Below are 17,832 nucleotides of genomic sequence, written 5' to 3'. Positions count from 1 at the left end.
GCCAGCTTTAGCAATTTAGGGGGATGCCTAAGCAACTTAGCAAGTCACTGCCTAAAAAAAAAAAAAACAAGATCTGGGTGCTGGGAATGTAGCTTAGTGGTTAAGCATCTCTGGACTCAATCCCTGGTACCATAAAAAAAATCATATGTCAGAAAAAATCCCTGAGTAAAGGATGTTGGGAAATTTCTGTTAATACAGAAACTGATTCATTATGAAGCCCATTTGCTTGGACCAACTTTTGTTGTTTGTTTGTTTACCATAAGTGGCCTGGAAGTCTCATGGAAAAGAATACTCCATCAACCAAGAGAATTGAAGTGATCATCATCAGAGGAAATAGTTCGTTTCAGGTATTGCGTGATGTCTTACACAGTTCAGCTTCAGCTTAACACCCATCTCTTTGTTCCACCTTCATATCTGTATTCTAGTTTGAAGCCCTGGCCATGGCAAAGAGAAAATAAAAATAAAGAGCTAGAACACTCAAATCACTATACAAAATAGGAAGAAGGCATTAGCAAAACCATCAGGCATAGCTGCCTTTTTTTAAAAGCTTATATATAAATGCATATATGGACCTGTACAATTTCATGAACACCCATGAAAGTATATGGGTTGGGGTAAATATCATGGCATTATATGCCTTTTTATTTTTAATGCATTGTAGTTATATGTAATAGTGAAATTTATTTTCATATATTCATAAAACATATAACTGTTTTTTTTTCATTTTGATCCCCTTCTCCCCTGTCCTTTCTCTCTCTGATCCACATCTTCTACTCTATTGGTCTTCCTTCTATTTATTTATTTACTTTCAATTAGAGCATTATAATTATATGCAAATTTGGAATACCTGTGGGGCATGCACATGGCATAATTTGGTCAACTTTTTTGCTCACTTCTTCCTCGATGCCTCCCCTCCTCACCCATCCTTGTTCCCTGTTTCTACTTTATTGTTCTCCCTTTTATTTTCATAGGAACCCTCTTTTATTATTCCTTTTTCTTTCTAGCTTCCACACATAAGAGAAAACATTTGACCTTGACTTTCGGAGTCGGGCTCATTTCACTTAGCATGATGTTCTCTATTTCTTTCCCTTTTCCGTGATTCAACCTTCATACCTACCTGATTTCAAATGCCATGATTTCATTCTTTGTGACTGAGTAGAGCTCCATTGTGTATATATACACCACATTTTGATATCAGAGAGACTTGATTTAAATCCAAACTCTGTCATTTAATACTTGTGTGACTGTGGATATATTACTGAAAATCTTAGAAATTTGTTTTCCAAATATGTGACAATGCTGGCATCACCAATATCCATCAATATGGTATGTGAATGATGATATCAGATGTCATTCATAAAAAAGTAGAATGGGATATGAAAATAGATATTAAGGATAACTATTGTAAGAGAAGTCCTCCCCATCTTGCTACAAAGTTAACTTTAAAATACCTGGAGTCAAGGACCCAAGTGGAGACCATGATTGAGAACAGCCATGCAGATAACAGGACCAAGGAACAGGATATTTAGAGGTTTAGAAGCTGCATGGGCAATAGAAAACTGTGGCCTGGGAACTGGGAGACTTAACTGGTGGGTACAGAAGACAATGGGGCTTTGCTTATTCATCTGTTATGGGCTGATTTGAACGTTAAGTTGGGTTGATCCCATTCTGCTCTGACATCTCACCCTGTGCAAAACTGCCCTCCCTTTCTACATGAGCCCACTCAACATACAGATGACATTTCCACCTTCACCTACTTGTATCCTGTACACAATATATTTAAATTATGGAGCAAATGCTAGCTTACTTCCTGAGTATGCACAAAAGGTGAAAATTTCTGAGAAATGTGTTAGGATTGTACTTGCCTCTCCCTCCCTCCTCTTTTGTGGTTTTTCCATTTTTAAGTGCCCCCCACCTGCATTCAGTGTCTTGGGCTGCAGAACTGTCTACTTTCTGTCCTTTGGCAAAGGCCAGAATAAACAAATAAAAAACAAAGGTCTTTGCTTCAAAAAGACCCAGGCTTTTATTTGAGATTTTGGAATAGTGCCTTCACACATCTATGCTTGGAATGAACAGGTGTCACCTGTCTACAGTGTTTCAGGCATGGTTATCAATGGTGGGGAAGCCAGGCTAAGTAGACCTGCTCTCAGGGCTCCCAGGGAGTTTTATAGGGACTCTTATGAGTTCACATGTGACTCCCTAGGAACCTGCTGGTGATTTCTAGAAAGGGTATGGAGTCCAGAGGAAGCTGGATTCTGCCAACCCAAGAGTGGAAGAAATTCAGAAAGAAACTGCCTAATTATAGTTACAGTAATTCCTGTGTTCCCACAGGCTGCTACTAGAGAGAAAAACCACTCAGTGCTTCTCCCTGTCTCCTCTTTCTAAAACACCAGAAGAATATTTACTCAGAAGGATATTGTGTTGAACATATATTATTTTAAATTTTTGTAATAGTCTTTTAAAGTAGCATTCTTATCCTTATTTTACATTTAAATCAACTAGATTCTTGCAGACCCTGTGGTGCACACCTGTAATCCCAGCAGCTTGGAAGGCTGAGATAGGAGGATCACAAGTTCAAAAATAGCCTCAGTAAATTACCAATGCCCTAAGCAACTTGAGAAGACCCTGTCTCAAAACTTAAAATAAAAAAAAAAATTTAAAACAGGCTGGAAATATTGTTCAGTAGTTAAGCACCATTGGTTCAGCCCCGGATAATAAATAAATAAATTATTTATTAAATTAATTTAAATTAAATTTATTAAATAAATAATAAATAAATTCTCAAAGAAGTGAAGCCCAAGACATAAAGCTACTAAGTAGAGAAAAGTGAGTTTTGGCTTTCTCCAAAAGCCACACTATCCAAAATGCCAAAGGCTCTCTCTGGAGTTAGAAAATACTAGCTAAAATTCATTTTGTGTCTTTCCTTTCTCATTTTGTTCTTTTTTAAGAATCTCTACTTTTAATTGAGTAGCTGGATTGTTCATGTATACTTTGAAGTTGATGCAAGTCCTTTATGAAAGCAAATGTGTTACAGAATCACTTGGTTTATTGTATAAACATGCATATGTATTTGTTAAATGATTCATGGTTTTGGTTGAGAGCCCCTTGACAAGTGTCAACCACAAAGGGAAGTGCAAGGTTTCACTTCTAGTTTTGCCAGCTTTAGGCATGAAGCAATGGGGTGTAGTGGAAAGAGCTTCCCAGTGGGCAGAAGGCCCAGGTGTAGACCTTGACCCTGCTCACTCTGTGATCTACTGACAATGTATTTATTTCACTGAAATACAGGCTTCATATCAATTAAGTGAAGAGATTCATTCTTGATCTGCTATCTCAACTGGCTAATAGGAGATCATAATCATGTGAATATGTTCCAAGTTGTAGAGCATTACACAAATTTAAGACATTCTAATTAATATTAATTTCTCTCTATCCTATTTCTATTTTATGCACAGGAGTTAAATGACTGCAAAGAGTCTCTCCTGGGCCTGACTTTCTGATTTCTTTACTTTCTGTTTTTCCATATCAATTCTTTTCCTCCTTATTCATATCATGAACAATTTCCAGAAGTCCCGTCCCTTCTGAGACTGGCTGGTTTCACTCAGCATAAAGGCCTCCAGTTTTATCCATGTTGTCACACATGGCAGGATTCCCTTCTTTTTAAGGCTGAGAAATACTCCATTGCATGTATATAGCACCTTTGTCCATTTATCTAGCAATGGGCATTTGGGATGTTCCATAAGTTGGCTATTGTGAATATGGCTACAATAAATATGGGAAGAATCGTGTTTTGTGATACTTGTTTCCATTCATTTGGATATACAACCAGAAGTTGGATTGCTGGATCATATCATAATTTTATTGTTGTTGTTGTTATTATTATTTGGAGGAAGCTCCATGCAGTTTTACATAATGTCTGCATCACTTATATTCCTACTGTATAGAAGGTCTCCAACTTCTCCTTGTCCTTGACAACACTTATATTTTACATATATACCTTTTACATATAGTAGCCATTATATATCACATGTGGAATGGCCATTCTAATAGGTTTAAAGTGGTATGTTCTCATGGCTTGATTTGTTTTTCCCTAATGCTGTCCCCATTTCTCTTTCTTTGAATGTATCATTTCTAAGGAAGTGGGGTTAATGTGCTTTTCAGGGAAGTCCCCTTACTATGAGCCCTATTAATGGTAGGCACATTGTTTTCTAAATGATAACATCTACACTTTGCTAAATGTAGTCAGGAAGTGACACTCCACAGGAAGCAACAATGTGCAGTCCCTACCTTGAATCATTTCACAAGCAGTTCTGGCCAGGGGAGAGAATTCCAGCCTCCTTCTCCCTGATGGTATGTTACATTCTATCAAGCTACATTCATCCAAAGAAGAAACTTGGGCTGCAACCCATTTCATTGAGTCACTCCAGTTGTATTGGACATGCTTTTAGAATCACCAAGAACAGGTGACCTACTGAGGTCATCCCACTTCTTTCGACATCTAACTCTAATTGCTCTTTGTGAGTCAAACAAGTCGGACTTTTCTCCCCCTATTAACAAAATATCCCTTTTGGTCAAATTATTTCAATGCTGCCTCTATGACAGCCATAACTTAGTGGTAATAACTTAAGAATGACATTCAGTGCCAAAGTGACAGAGTGTATTTTACATACTTGCTCTAAAAATAGTGGTTAAATATGGATAATTCCAGCACGTCTCTAACATTCTTATTTATGGTGTAGGTTTATAGACAAGACATGAAAAATGAGGACTGGATTTTTAAAAAAAATAAAAATATATCAGGAATTCTAACTTAATAAATAGTGCATGCTAAGGAATGACCAGGATGTTGATGAGTGTATATTAATCAGCCTTCCTTAGGAATTAGTTGCAAGACTAAGGAAAGTGACATAAAATGGAAGGGGAATCCTGAATCAGGATCAATCTGAGTCATCAAGTAGAGTGTAAGTTATGTTCAAAAGAAAAGGGAAGCCAAACACCATGGCGCACACATGTAATCCCAGCAGCTTGAGAAGCTGAGGTGGGAGGATCCCAAGTTCAAAGCCAGCCTCAGCAAAAGTGAGGCTCTAAGTGACTCAGTGAGACCCTGTCTCTAAATAAAATACAAAATAGGGCTGGGGATATGGTTCAGTGGCCAAGATCCCCTGAGTTCAACCCCTGGTACCAAAAAAAAGGGAAAAGTAAGCAAATATCCATTTCCCTTGAAACTACCAAAACTCTTTCAAGATAGTTAAGCATCATGTATGAATTGGCTTCCACTCAAAAGGAGCAGGAGAAGAACATCATTCCTATCTGTTCCCACTGGGATCCAGTCTTTCAGTTGTTATTTAATTTTGATGGGGAAGTAGTTGAATCAACTTTCCCAGACATGACTCCGGTTGAATTGGTTGAAATACACACCTGGAATTTCTGAATTTTAGCACAGTATTGATTTCCTCTGCACTGTGAGCTCCATGCAATTAGCAGTCCTATGTATCTCATGCACCACCGATTCACTTGCCCATAGACAAATGACTGACAGGCTGTAACATTTAATGTGTGTCCGTTCACAAGGGTTTGATCCCACTAGGCAAGTCATGCTTCAGGGTTTTGTTTTGTTTTTCCTACTCATATACATGTTGTGGCTTCCTGCTGGTTGTTTCCTGCCTCTGCTGTTGCTTCTGGACTCCATAGCTTTCCATCCATCAGGGCTTTTCTGAGTCTTCTCCAGAAGATGTGGCACCCCAGGACGCTGTCCTCCCATTCCAGGTAAGTGTTCCTGCTGAGTAGGCGGTACAACTCCACCTGTTGCCGGAGCAGGGACTTCTCCACCTTCTGCAGGACGATGAAAATGATGCCAGCATGGCTGCTCAGGAACTGCCAGGTCTGAGCAATCTCATATTCAAAGATACACCAGCGGCTCTGGATGAAGTGCTGAGAGACCACCACTATGACCTTCCGGCTTTTATGGAAACCTTCCTGGATGATGTTGGCTGCAATAGCCACACCAGGAATAAAGTCTCTGTAGTGGAGGCAGAGCTGAAAGGGGGGTACCCCTTCTTCTAAATTCTTTACCAATTCATTCCTCACCCAATCCTCATCCTGGCTTGAGTAGATCACAAAAGCATCATAGGTGTTTTCGCCTCTGCCATACTTTTTGCAACCAGCAAAAAGCATCAAGTGAAAATAGAACTTGTAGACCAGAAACACTATCACAGATACCACCAGCACACTCAATACAGACACGCTGATAATGGCCTTCTTTATTTGACAGGTGTCATTCTTAAAACTCAGCGCAGGCATGCCCTGTAGATCTGAAGGAGTTGCACACACCAGTTTTTTAACCTCCACCAAGGATCTCCTCTGGTCCTTTATCCACTGCAGGAAATGCTGGTGTTCACAAGTACAAGCAAGTACGTTCTGAGTAAGATTTATGGTTAGATTACTTGGAAAATGCTGTAGTTCTTGCCCTCTGGAAGATTTTATGCTATTAAAACTGCAGTCCAGAACCTCGAGGGAGTAGAGAGGTTTATAAGCAAGTTCATCCAACAAAAACAGGTTGTTGTGACTCATATTTAGGAACTTAAGTTCAGGGAGAGTGTCAAAGGCTTTCTCAGACACCCGTTCCAGTTGACATTTGGAAAGATCCAGGTAAGTCAAGTTTCTCATGATTGTGAAGATATCTGGAAGGAGGTTGTCCTCAAAAGAATTGCCGGCCATTTTTAAGATCTGGAGACTGACCAAGCCATTGAAGATGCCATGGAAGGCCACCTGGATTTTAGTGTAAGAAATATCAAGGTAGTGGAGTTTGCTGAGCGACAAGAATACCGAAAACTCGTTGATCTTTTTCAAAGTGGAATACTGAAAATGCAGATATTCTAGTTGTTCTAAACCCATGAAGTTTACAGTCATTGTAATAACCCCATTGAAGCTCAGATCTAAGTACTTCAGACTGGTTGTTCCAAAGTGATAATGAGAACAGCAACTCTTAAAGCTCATGTTGTTTCTACTGCGATCTAGATGCTCAAGTCTTGGTGCTTCAAGTTCTCCAAAATTGTCTAAATCTTTGTTGGCAATGCAAGTAAATCTTTTGAGAGATGGGAGCACTATCTTAGGAAATTGTTTAAATTGACACTTTACCAGTTCTAAAGATTGCCAGTTGAAGCCTGTAGAAATTTCTTCTACCCTATTCAAAATCAGGCTTACCAGAGACATTGCAGAAACATTTGCCAAACAACTCAGTAAGTCAGTAACATTTCTTGCCAAATTATCTATATATGCTAACCAGAATTCCTCAATGGTCAAATTGCATAGTTCTTCCAGGACAGATTTATCAACCATTTCCACATTTCTTTCATTTTTAAATTCTCCCAGAACCAAGCGATGAACTTCTAAACCAGCCAGACCTTGAATACATGTTTTCATTACATTTTTACTATGAAAATTGCTTCTCAAAATCAGTTCATGGAGCCTAATTTTTTTAAAGGCACCGGGTTGGATGAAATCTATTGGGTTCAGAGACAGGTCTAAAGAGAGATTGAGTAAGGGCATTTTGTGTAGAGCCTCCAAGTCCATATTGAAAATATTTTGAATCTTGTTACTGGAGAGGTCCAAGTGCTTCAGGTTTGGCAGGTTAGAAAAATATTCAGGTAACTTGAAGGAATGAATAAGATTGTGAGCCACATTAAGCTTCTCCAAGTTTGTGAGATGTTCAATAGGGAAATTTCCTAGAGAGGCCAATTTTGTCTCCACAGCCACCAGTGTCCTTAAACTTGATAGTCCATGAAAGGCTCCTGCACCTAAATTCTGGATAGGATTTCCTGTCAATATCAAGGTAGAAAGGTTGTATAAGCCCTCAGATGCATCATCTTCAATAGTCTGAATTTCACACCTACACAGGGAAAAGAGACAGTTTATGTAATATTTCTGCTGAATTCAAATTAAAAATAGAATAACAATCTCAGTCACCCAGTGCTTCCTCCAGATGTGATGGACATCGTATGATTTGGCAGAGGCACAGGCATGAAGCAGGGCCCATCACGATGGTACAAGCACCCAAGAAGGTCCACAGATTCAGTATTTTCACATTGACTACAATTGTGAGCCCTTATTATTACTCTAAGCACACATGCTGAGAAGAGACAGCAAATCCTTCAGAAGAAAATCAATGAAAGATCAATAATTGAGGCACATGAAGATGGTGCACTTGATAGAGTATGTCATAATCACCTTAGATCAGGTTTGGCCATTTCTTGCTGCACATGATTGTAATTATACATTTGATTGGTAGAGAGGATAGGAGTAGTTTTTAGTTGTTAGTCATGATAAATGAATGGTGAATGTCAATTTCAAAATTATAAATAATCACACCCAAGTGTCATGGTATCTTTAATGTTTATGAAAAGTTCTGCACATATGACAGCAAGATATTTGAAAGTTTCCATCATCCCAGGTGAATATTAAAAACAGGAGTTTGGGGTGGTTTTGTGGAAGGAAAGGAGAACCCACATCAAGGAACTGACCTAGACTAGAGGAATCAAAGCAGGCTTTTCTAAGAATATGTAAACTGAAATTTGACTGCTGAATAAGAGTTAATAGGAAAAAATATGGTGATGTGCACAGCAGATTCAAAAATCCCAAGATTTGATACATAGAAGGTCTATGAAAAATAGTCTGTAGCTGCAATGCAGAGAAGGTAAGGTAAAATGGAGTTGTGAAGAAAGGGGGGTTTCCAGATAAGGCAGGAGCTTATGAGTCAGGTAAAACATTTTGAATTTCATCCTGAAAGAGATGGAAGCCATGCTACCTAGAATCTTCATCCAGATATCCCAGAGCCAGAGCTTCCGTGCAGCCCCAAACCAGAAAGCATGTGAGCCACCCCTGCTAGCCATGTAGGTGTCTGCCAGTCACAGCTAATAGGCAAGTCCTCTCCTGAGTTACATTTACAGTGTCCCCACCTGCCCTATGCCCTCAGGTGGTTCGTAAGTCATAAAAACATTTTAGTCCCAACTTTTGTTATTTACTGGTAAATGCATAGAGAGTGGTCAAAAGAACCAGGAAGAGAAGTCAAGACAGTGGAATTTTGGTGCCCCTGTCGCCCTCCTTGACTTCAGGAGCTTGAGAACTAATCGCACTTCTAATTGAGGCATCTAAACTTGATTATTTCCCATGTTTCTTCTTGCAGTTGTATGATTTCGTGATTCATAGTCTTATGTATATGGTGATGTACATATTAGGCAAGAGTGAAAGGTCCCTATCTCACTCCACATGGCTCACTGCTTTGCACAGGTAATGTTTAGAGGGAAAGAACACTTGGAAGGAAGTGATGTGAACCTGAATTTCTGTTATGTTGAAACAAGCCATGTGAATGCAAGTAAGTCACATAAACCCTTCAAACCTCAGTTCCCTCATCTATAAAAGAAGGAAATACATGTATATTTTGTTAGAAGATAATTTGATTTACTAGATGTAAGCATTGTATAAACAAGCAATGACACCTGTTTTCTATTGTCTGTCCTTCTGTCCATTCAGAATTTCCAAAAGACTGACCAGAGAGGAAGCTGGCCCCTTTCTAAGCACATGTCTAAGTCTTCTGAGGAAAGTTCCTTGGGTGTGTGTTGGATCAAAGATGAATCACATGGGACATTTTTTGATGAAAAACTACTTCTTGTTTTCAAAAAAAGGAGGAGCTTGGTAGGTCTACTTCCAAACAAAATTCTCATTTGGAAAACCAAAAGGTAGTATCTAATGAGATGATGTGATGATGATATCTTATACTTTAAAAATACACTATAAGGCTTTAAAACAGCATGCTGATACTCATTACTACAGGTAGCCCTGAAGGGTAAGCTTCAGCATTTCCATTTAATGAACATGAAAGCTGAAAGTCAGAATGATGAAGTGACATGCCTCAGGTCACATGGTTGTATATGTGGAGGATGACAAGACCCAGGTCTTCCTACACCCATGAGGGCTCTACTCTCTATGCCACTGTCTTTAAAATACTCCATTCCTCCTCTGTCTGGCTCTCCCAATGCCTAAGTGAGAGGATAAAACCACAACGAGTTTCTCTCTTTTCTATGGAAGTATCTTCCTGGAAGGGGATTTCTCATTTCATGACCTCAGTCTTTCTCAGGAACTTAGATAATAATTTAAACATAAAATTTTTGTTTTTATACAGATCATAGAGAATATAGTACTTTATCAATTTCAAATTGTGAATGAGTTCCCTGATGATGAGAACGCTTCCAAAAACCAATTACCTGGTATAAAAAAAAAAAAAAAGAATAACAACTTCACTTTTCCCCCCAAAATGGTATACTTTTGTGCTTCAGAGAAGGAAATCTTGGTCACCATTTCTCCATTTACAGAAAATGTTTTTGTTTGTCCTTCACATCTTTCTCCTGAGTTACTTGTTTCTTGCTAATCCCCCACCCTGCACCCTACTTTCAATATCTCTGAAATTATCTGAATCCCATTCGGTTCATAAAATGTCTCTTGACTGCCCACCACAGAGAAGCCCCTGTTCTGAGCAACTCCATTTGCTACCCATATTTGCATTTAATTTATTACCTGTTGTCATAGTTCATTATCCTTATCTCAGTTTCAAAATCAAAAAGAGTCAGAATTCGAATTTATTCAATGTCTATTAAACACTCAGCAACTTGACTAGAACATCAACAGATTCGTTCTTTTAAGAGGGATGTGCTCTATTTACTAATGGGCTGTATGTTATATATCGACCAACAGTTGTTTCCTAGCAGGAGGTAGGACATAGGAGGGTAGGTCAAAATAAAAGTGCCGATGAAAGAGTTTGAGTTATTTTCTCTCCTGACTTAGAAAAAAAAAATATGAAGGTAGAACTAACTGTCCTTCTCCTACATTCATATATAAATACATGACCAGTGAAACTCCACATCATGCAAGAATAGGATCATAATTAGAATGAGTTATACTCCATGTATGTATAATGTGTCAAAATACACTCTACTCCCCTGTGTATATCTTAAAAGAATATATAAAACAACAACAAGGTGGAAAAATGGTTTCATAAAAGTGCCCATTTCACAGATGAGGAAACAGAGACCTGGAAAATGGAGGTGGCTTGTCCAAGCTTCCACAGTGAAACACCTGTTGAAAGAATGAATAAGTGAATAAAGGCAAGACTTCACCAACCAGGCTTCCTGGTTCAAGACTGAAGTGATCACCTCAACTTCAACAGTATGGAATATCTTATTCATTACCTGGATAAATCCAGCACCTCCAGTTCTGGGAAACTGGAGAAGCTGTGACTTTCTATGCTCTTCAAGGGGTTGAAACTCAGGTCCAGATTCTTGACTGAGGAAGGGATGCTGTTGGGGGTTTTGGAGAGATTCAGCTCCATGCATTGGTACGTAACATTAGGCTCCACCTGCAAGATCACACATTAGATGCAGTGTCTTACTAAATGCACTCCAAACTGCCCTATCCTACAAGCAGAAGATTCAGACAGATTTCTTCTATTCATCTATCCATTCATTCACTCACACTCATTCATTTATCCACTCGTTTCATACTTATGTCTTCCTCTAGGTCATGAAGAGTTCCTCCTATGTACTCAGTGTTCTAGCCTCTTTTTCAACAGTGACAGCTTTAAGTGAGAAGCAGTGTAATCAGTGGACAAGGGCTCTGAGGTCCAAAAGCTCTAGGTTTCATACCACTCTACCATGTGATTTGAGGTGAGGTTTTTTAAAAAAATGGTAAATCTCACTTATCATATTTAAAATTCAGGTATTAAAATACCTTGTATCATTCTAACTATGACCTCCATTGTGTACAGCTGTAAGGATACTGCCAATCAAGATGTCTAGATGAAGCCAGGCTTGATAGTGCATGCCTATAATCCCAGTGGCTCAGGAAGCTGAGGCAGGAGGATCCAAGTTCAAAGCCAACCTCAGCAAAAGCCAGGCACTAAGCAATTCAGTGAGACCCTGTCTCTAAATAAAATGCAAAATAGGGCTGATAATGTGGTTCAGTGAGTTTAATCCCCTGTACCACAAAAAAAAAAAAAAAGATGTGCAGAGATGCTCTATCACCAGGTTTTTGACAATGGTATTCTCTCCGTTGGTTCTTTGATAGTTAGCAAAATGATGCAGAAATGAGGGGGGGGGGATGAGTCTATTAAATAAGGTCAGGTGCTTTTTCCAATTTTGATTCTTGAGCTGGTTTCTATTCTACTTTTCCACATTCTTGTAAGTCTTATTCTCTAACCACCCATCTAATTTCAGAATTCTCTGATTTTCTCCAGCAAAATTCTCTGCTTAAGCCAGCCAGCTCTGGTGTTCTGTTTTTAAAACCAGTAGAATCTGTTCAAAGGATTAAATAAGATAAAGTATTTAGAGAGCTTTTCTAAAAGCCTACTACAATGTAATTGATCAATAAACATTAGCATTAATTATTATTAGTTATCATTATTCCTTTACTGTAAGTCACCATTCTCCTTATATGTTATATACTTGAACTCGATCATCTAAGCAAACTTTTAAAGATGAAAAAAACAGAAATTGAAACAGATGAAATGATGTGTGTACAGTGACAGAATTTATATAAGCAGAGCCTCACTTCATTCATGTCTGCTTAAATTTTTTATGCACTTTGATATATATATGTATACATATACACATATGTATATATATATGAATATAATTTCTCATTTTTCTGAGTGTATATTTATAGAGTCATATTGGTCATGCAGTCACATATATATATAAAGTAAAAATGTCTGTTTCATTCTATTATCATTCCTATCCCCACATCCTCTTCCCTCCCCTCCCTTCATTTTCCTGTACCTAATCTAAGGTAACTCTGTTCTTCTCTAGTGTGACCCCTGATTGTGAATTAGCATCTGCAAATTAGAGAAAACATTTAGCCTTTGTTTTTTTGTGATTGGTTTGTTTTATTAGCATAATATTCTGTAACTCCTTGCATTTACCGGCAAATGCCATAATTTTGTTCTTCTTTAAAGCTGAGTAATATTTCATTGGTAAAATATATATATATATATATATATATATATATATATATATATATATATATATATATATATCTCACATTTTCTTTATCCATTCATCTATTGAAGGACACCTAGTTTGTTTCCAGAGTTTAGATATTGTGAATTGAGCTGCTATAAACATTGATGTGGCTGCATCACTGTACGATGCTGATTTTAAGTTTTTTTAGGTATAAACTGAGGAATGGGATAGCTGGATCAAATGGTGGTTCCAATCCGAGTTGTCTGAGGACTCTCCACACTGCTTTCCATAGTGGTTGTACCAATTTGCAGTCACACCAGCAATGTATGACTGGACCTTTTTTTTACCATATCCTTGCCCATATCTACAGTTTCCTGTATCCTTAATGATTGCCATTCTGACTGGAGTAAGATGAAATCTTAGTCTAGTTTTGATTTGCATTTCTCTAATGATGATGAACACTTTTTCATATGTCTGCCTAAATTTTACCCAGCACAAGAGCCTTGAAGATACCCTCTACCAGAGGACTAGGCTAGGAATTCTCCCCTCACCCTTTTTTATTTTGCTTCCAGTTTGCAACATCAGTGAATATCATCTTTCCTGTGCAACTGTTCACTAAATGTTGTTCATTTTCTGTGCTAGACTGTAAGCTTTGATGGTTTTGCTTGCTCCTTGGTCTCCAGATCTCAGAATGGCGTCTGGCAAATGATTGAAGCTCCATACGGATTTGTTGAAAAAGAATATGGAAAATATTGAATGAAGGTTGGCTTAACAACCAAAGGACAGGCATTTTCTGCTGAGAACTGTGGGCAATGCAGAGACAAACATGGCATAGTTCTAGACTTTAATGAACTCACAGTGTAGAGGAACTGTTGAGACAGGAGTAAAATTAACACTGTCTCCAGAGCCATGAAAAAGGCTCTGAAATATGTGCTCTGGTTCAGAGAAAGTGAGATCAATTCTGGACCCAGAGAAGTCTTTCTAGAATGGATCTTGAAAAATTAGGAAGGTTTGGATATGTGAAAGGACAAGAAGGACATTTCATAAGGACAGAACAGGTTGAGCAAGGAAGGGTGGAGATTAGCTGACAAGGGGCAGGCATGGTGAGGCCTAGACCATAAAGAAGCCATGGCTGGATCAGGAGGACTTGAAACTTTGTTCTGTAGCAATTCTTTCAACCGTTTAACACATATAAACTGAGGAGCTACTGTGTGCTAGGCACTGGCAGTAAATAAAATAAATAAATAAAATCAGTAGTGATTCTACCTTCTAACCAATTCCATTCCAAAGAGAAAGACAAAGAGCAAATTAACAGAAAATATATACTGATGCGCTCTAGAAAAAGAAAAATAGGGCAGTGTAAAATGGAGTAAAGACAAAGAGGAAATGTGGACATCTCCATGGGGCCATCAGGAAAGATCATGCTGAGGAGGAAGTACTTAAGCTGAAGCCTGAATGAATTAATGAATCAAGAAGTGACAGAGATACAGTTCCAATATGGCAGCCCTGGGGAATGGGAAATGTGGACAGTATAAATTGCAATGTGTGGTAAATGTGAGATGTGTATTAAATTTCAAAGTTATTGTACTAAAGAAGGAATGTAAGATAGTCTTTTAATAGTTAAGTCTATGGTACATTTTGAAGAGATATTTTGAATATGTTAGGTTAAATTAAAATATCATCAAACTGAAATTTACTATTTTTTTTTTTTGCTTTTTTCATTGGCTTCTAGAAAATTTTAAAACCCATATATGACTTGCATGATTTTGCCATTGGACAGCACGGATCTCAGGGAAAATGATTCCAGGAGACAAAAGAATACAAAGGTTTGGAGGTAAGAAACTGCCCTAATAGCAATGGATGGTTATTGAAGAGTTTTGAGGAGAGTAATTTGTCATATCCAATCCTCCAGAACAACAGTAATAATAAACCACAAACAAAAGTGTGCAGAATGGATGAAAGAAAGGAGCATAAGAAATCAGGAGACTATTCACCACCCAAGAGTAGAGGCCAAGGGAGAGGAGGACTGGCATTAAGTTTTCACTGGGACATGAGAAGGGAGAGTCAGGCTTTAGGGGCTGCCAGAATATGGTACATAGGGTGGTTGGGCTTTTATCCCAGGGGGACCCTAATTGTAGGCTCCATCCTCATTAACCTAACATCAGGAGGTACACCAGAGGACCATACTGGGTGAACAGTGGGCAGGAAATTGAGACAAGGGAGGACATGAGATAGCAAGTTAGTCTTTGTTGCATATTAAAGTAAACCACTTTTCCCACTTTCTCAAACTTAGGGCTCCACCTGGATACACTGCTCCTCTTCTGACCCAGCCTCACCCTAAATCATTCTCTTGGTTTTCAGTTTAGCTGAGAGCTTCTAAATCCTCAATGTAGTCCTTACAGGGGAAAAGGGGGATGAATAGAGATTACTCACCAATTGGTAGGGATTTCATGAAGAAAGAAATCATTGCAATAGCTGACAGATTACATCATTCCCTCTTTTTCTCTCTTTATTTCTTCATATGCCTCCCCACCCTCACACACACTCTCTTTCATTTTTTCCATTCTCTGGAATGAACTGTATGCAAAAATCTGAAACCCACTTAAAAGAATTCTTTCTCTTAAGAAGAAAAGAAAAAAAAAACACAAACAAAAACACTTTCCTCCTGAGATTGAAAAGGACAGAACAACTGCTTGAAGCTGAGTGTGCAAACCAGCAGCAGAAAGGCAGGAGACCAAAGCAGCCCCCAAACTCTTAATGAAGTATTACTACAAGTTGAGTCTCAAGAGAGTTTAGTAACTTCTTCAAGGTCACACAGCCAGGAGGTCACAAAACGTTGAGTTTCAGGCAGTCTTACTAACCTAAAGTTCCTATAGTACTCAAAAGTCCTAAATGGGACAAGACACCATTGGTAGCCTGTTCGTGCCCTGCTAACCAGGAGTCACTTGGTCCCTGTAGCTTTTCAAGTCTTTAGTTAATTTAACAGTGTTTTGCTAAATAAACCAACCAGAACACACAGCAGGACGTTCCAGGCAGGAAACCAGTTTTTAGTAGCAAAGGAAAGATACCAGAAGATGAGCTGACCCCAACCACGTACCTCCACGCAGGGCTCCCAGCTCTCGGGTCTCAGGCAGGAGAGAAAGGCCATGCCTGGGATCAGAGTCCCAGCCAGGCTCCGGGGAGGTATCATCCTGGCATTTTCTGAGACCAGCAGTAGCCCTGTGAAAACATGATGAGCTATCACTGCAGGACACACAGGGCAGAGTCTCCGTGGCACTGGCGTCTTCTCTTCCTGGTCGGTGCCCCGAGGCTACTGCTGTGTTTAAAGCGGTAAGGGGTGAGAGGAAGTGAGAGTGGCAACCTTAGCATTCTGGGCTTCAGTTTTTCCTAGTACTTAGCTCCCCTGCCCCAAGGAAGGGAAGTTAGAAGCAAATGAAGAAGCCTTGCAGACCTGAGGCTACAGGAACAGCAAGAGGAAGCTGGCTCTTATCCCAAAAAGTCATCTGACCTCCAGACTTGGTGAACTTAGGAAAATAAACAGACATTGTTCAAATACTTGGCATAACTACCTAGTATTGCAGGGGTTTTCCAGTTTTGTTTTAGACGTGGAAACTTCCTGCTCATACTAGCAATCTACCACGTAGTTAAGTCGGTTGAACTACAGAAATTAATTTTCTTATACTTCTGGAGGCTAAAAAGCCAAGATCAAGACATCAGCAGGTACGTCTGTGATCTCCTCTTCCTTAAAAGACACCACTGGTACTGTTGCTTAATAATAATAACAAATGCTCATATTGATGAAAGTTACAAAATAAAGTGGTGTGATGATAGTTAAATGACACTAACAAACAAGCCTTCATTTTTCTGGTCTTTAGAATGAAGATAATCACATTTGTCTCATCTGATTGAATTACGTTACCTTATCAACAATGCCTAGTCTAGTGGGTGGCTTATCATTCTGTTCAATAAGTGACAGCTATGATAATTGAACATATGGGTAAAGGAGGCTCATCATCTTACCCAGAGATAGGTCATGGGATTGAATGAGCTGACATGGGTACAGATTTTTGGACACTCTGTAAAGAGGCAAGTATAATATAAGTCTCTGTTGAATAAAACATTTTAAATTTGGGTCTTACCCTAATAGCATCTTGGATAGTTTCATCAAGAGATCCTGAAAGCACCTCAGATCCAGAATGTATCAAATCAGGCTGCACCAGAGTAACAGTAGAGCCTCTTGTAGATACTTTAGCACCTGTAAAACTAAGCCCCAAATGGTCCCGCTGTAGAAACTTTACTGGAAGGATGAGTTGAGCCTATTTATGCACAGATGGAAGCCACTTTGATTTGACGCCTCCAAGTTCCTCGTTCCTCACACTAGACATGTAAACACTAATTTCCCATATTTTGTAGCAATGTTCCTCCACATATGATTGGGCTACAACCTGAAAAACCCATCATAAATTGAAACTATGCTAAGTCCAAAATGCTATTTTTATAAACCCAATCCACAAACACCACAGCTCAGCTGCACAGGGCACTGCAGAGCCTGAGTTCTTGGCCCTCCTGACTGAATAGTTGTATCAGAGCTGAAGCTTCCTGCCACCATTCAGTGTAACAAGAGTTCATATTGCTAACCTGTGACAGGATCAAAATTCAACACCCCAAGTTTCTACAGAGTGTGTGTTGCTTAGCACAACTGCAAAGTAAAAAAAATTCCAAAATTGAGGGACAAAATGTATCCTTGATGTGCTGGTATTGGGTCACCACTGATTGGAAAGAGACTGCCCCTCCCAGAGCTAGTTAGCTGGGAGAAATAATAAATGAC

General features: G+C 38.9%; 1 protein-coding gene across 1 annotated transcript; it reads right to left on the bottom strand.

Annotated features, from left to right (window-relative positions):
• Nucleotides 1–4,493: 4,493 nt before the first annotated feature.
• On the bottom strand, nt 4,494–16,274 carry LOC143640147 (toll-like receptor 4). The gene is made up of 3 exons (XM_077108054.1): nt 16,102–16,274; nt 11,238–11,404; nt 4,494–7,885 (listed from the first exon to the last, which is right to left on the bottom strand). The coding sequence occupies exons 1-3, from the start codon at nt 16,192–16,194 to the stop codon at nt 5,623–5,625; spliced, it is 2,523 nt and encodes an 840-aa protein (XP_076964169.1). The 5' UTR covers nt 16,195–16,274; the 3' UTR covers nt 4,494–5,622.
• Between the last annotated feature and the right edge of the window lie 1,558 nt (nt 16,275–17,832).

This window comes from Callospermophilus lateralis, unplaced genomic scaffold, assembly GCF_048772815.1.
Source record: "Callospermophilus lateralis isolate mCalLat2 unplaced genomic scaffold, mCalLat2.hap1 Scaffold_124, whole genome shotgun sequence".
NCBI classification, from domain to species: Eukaryota; Metazoa; Chordata; class Mammalia; order Rodentia; family Sciuridae; genus Callospermophilus; species Callospermophilus lateralis.
This window is presented reverse-complemented; position numbering and strand designations above follow the sequence as displayed.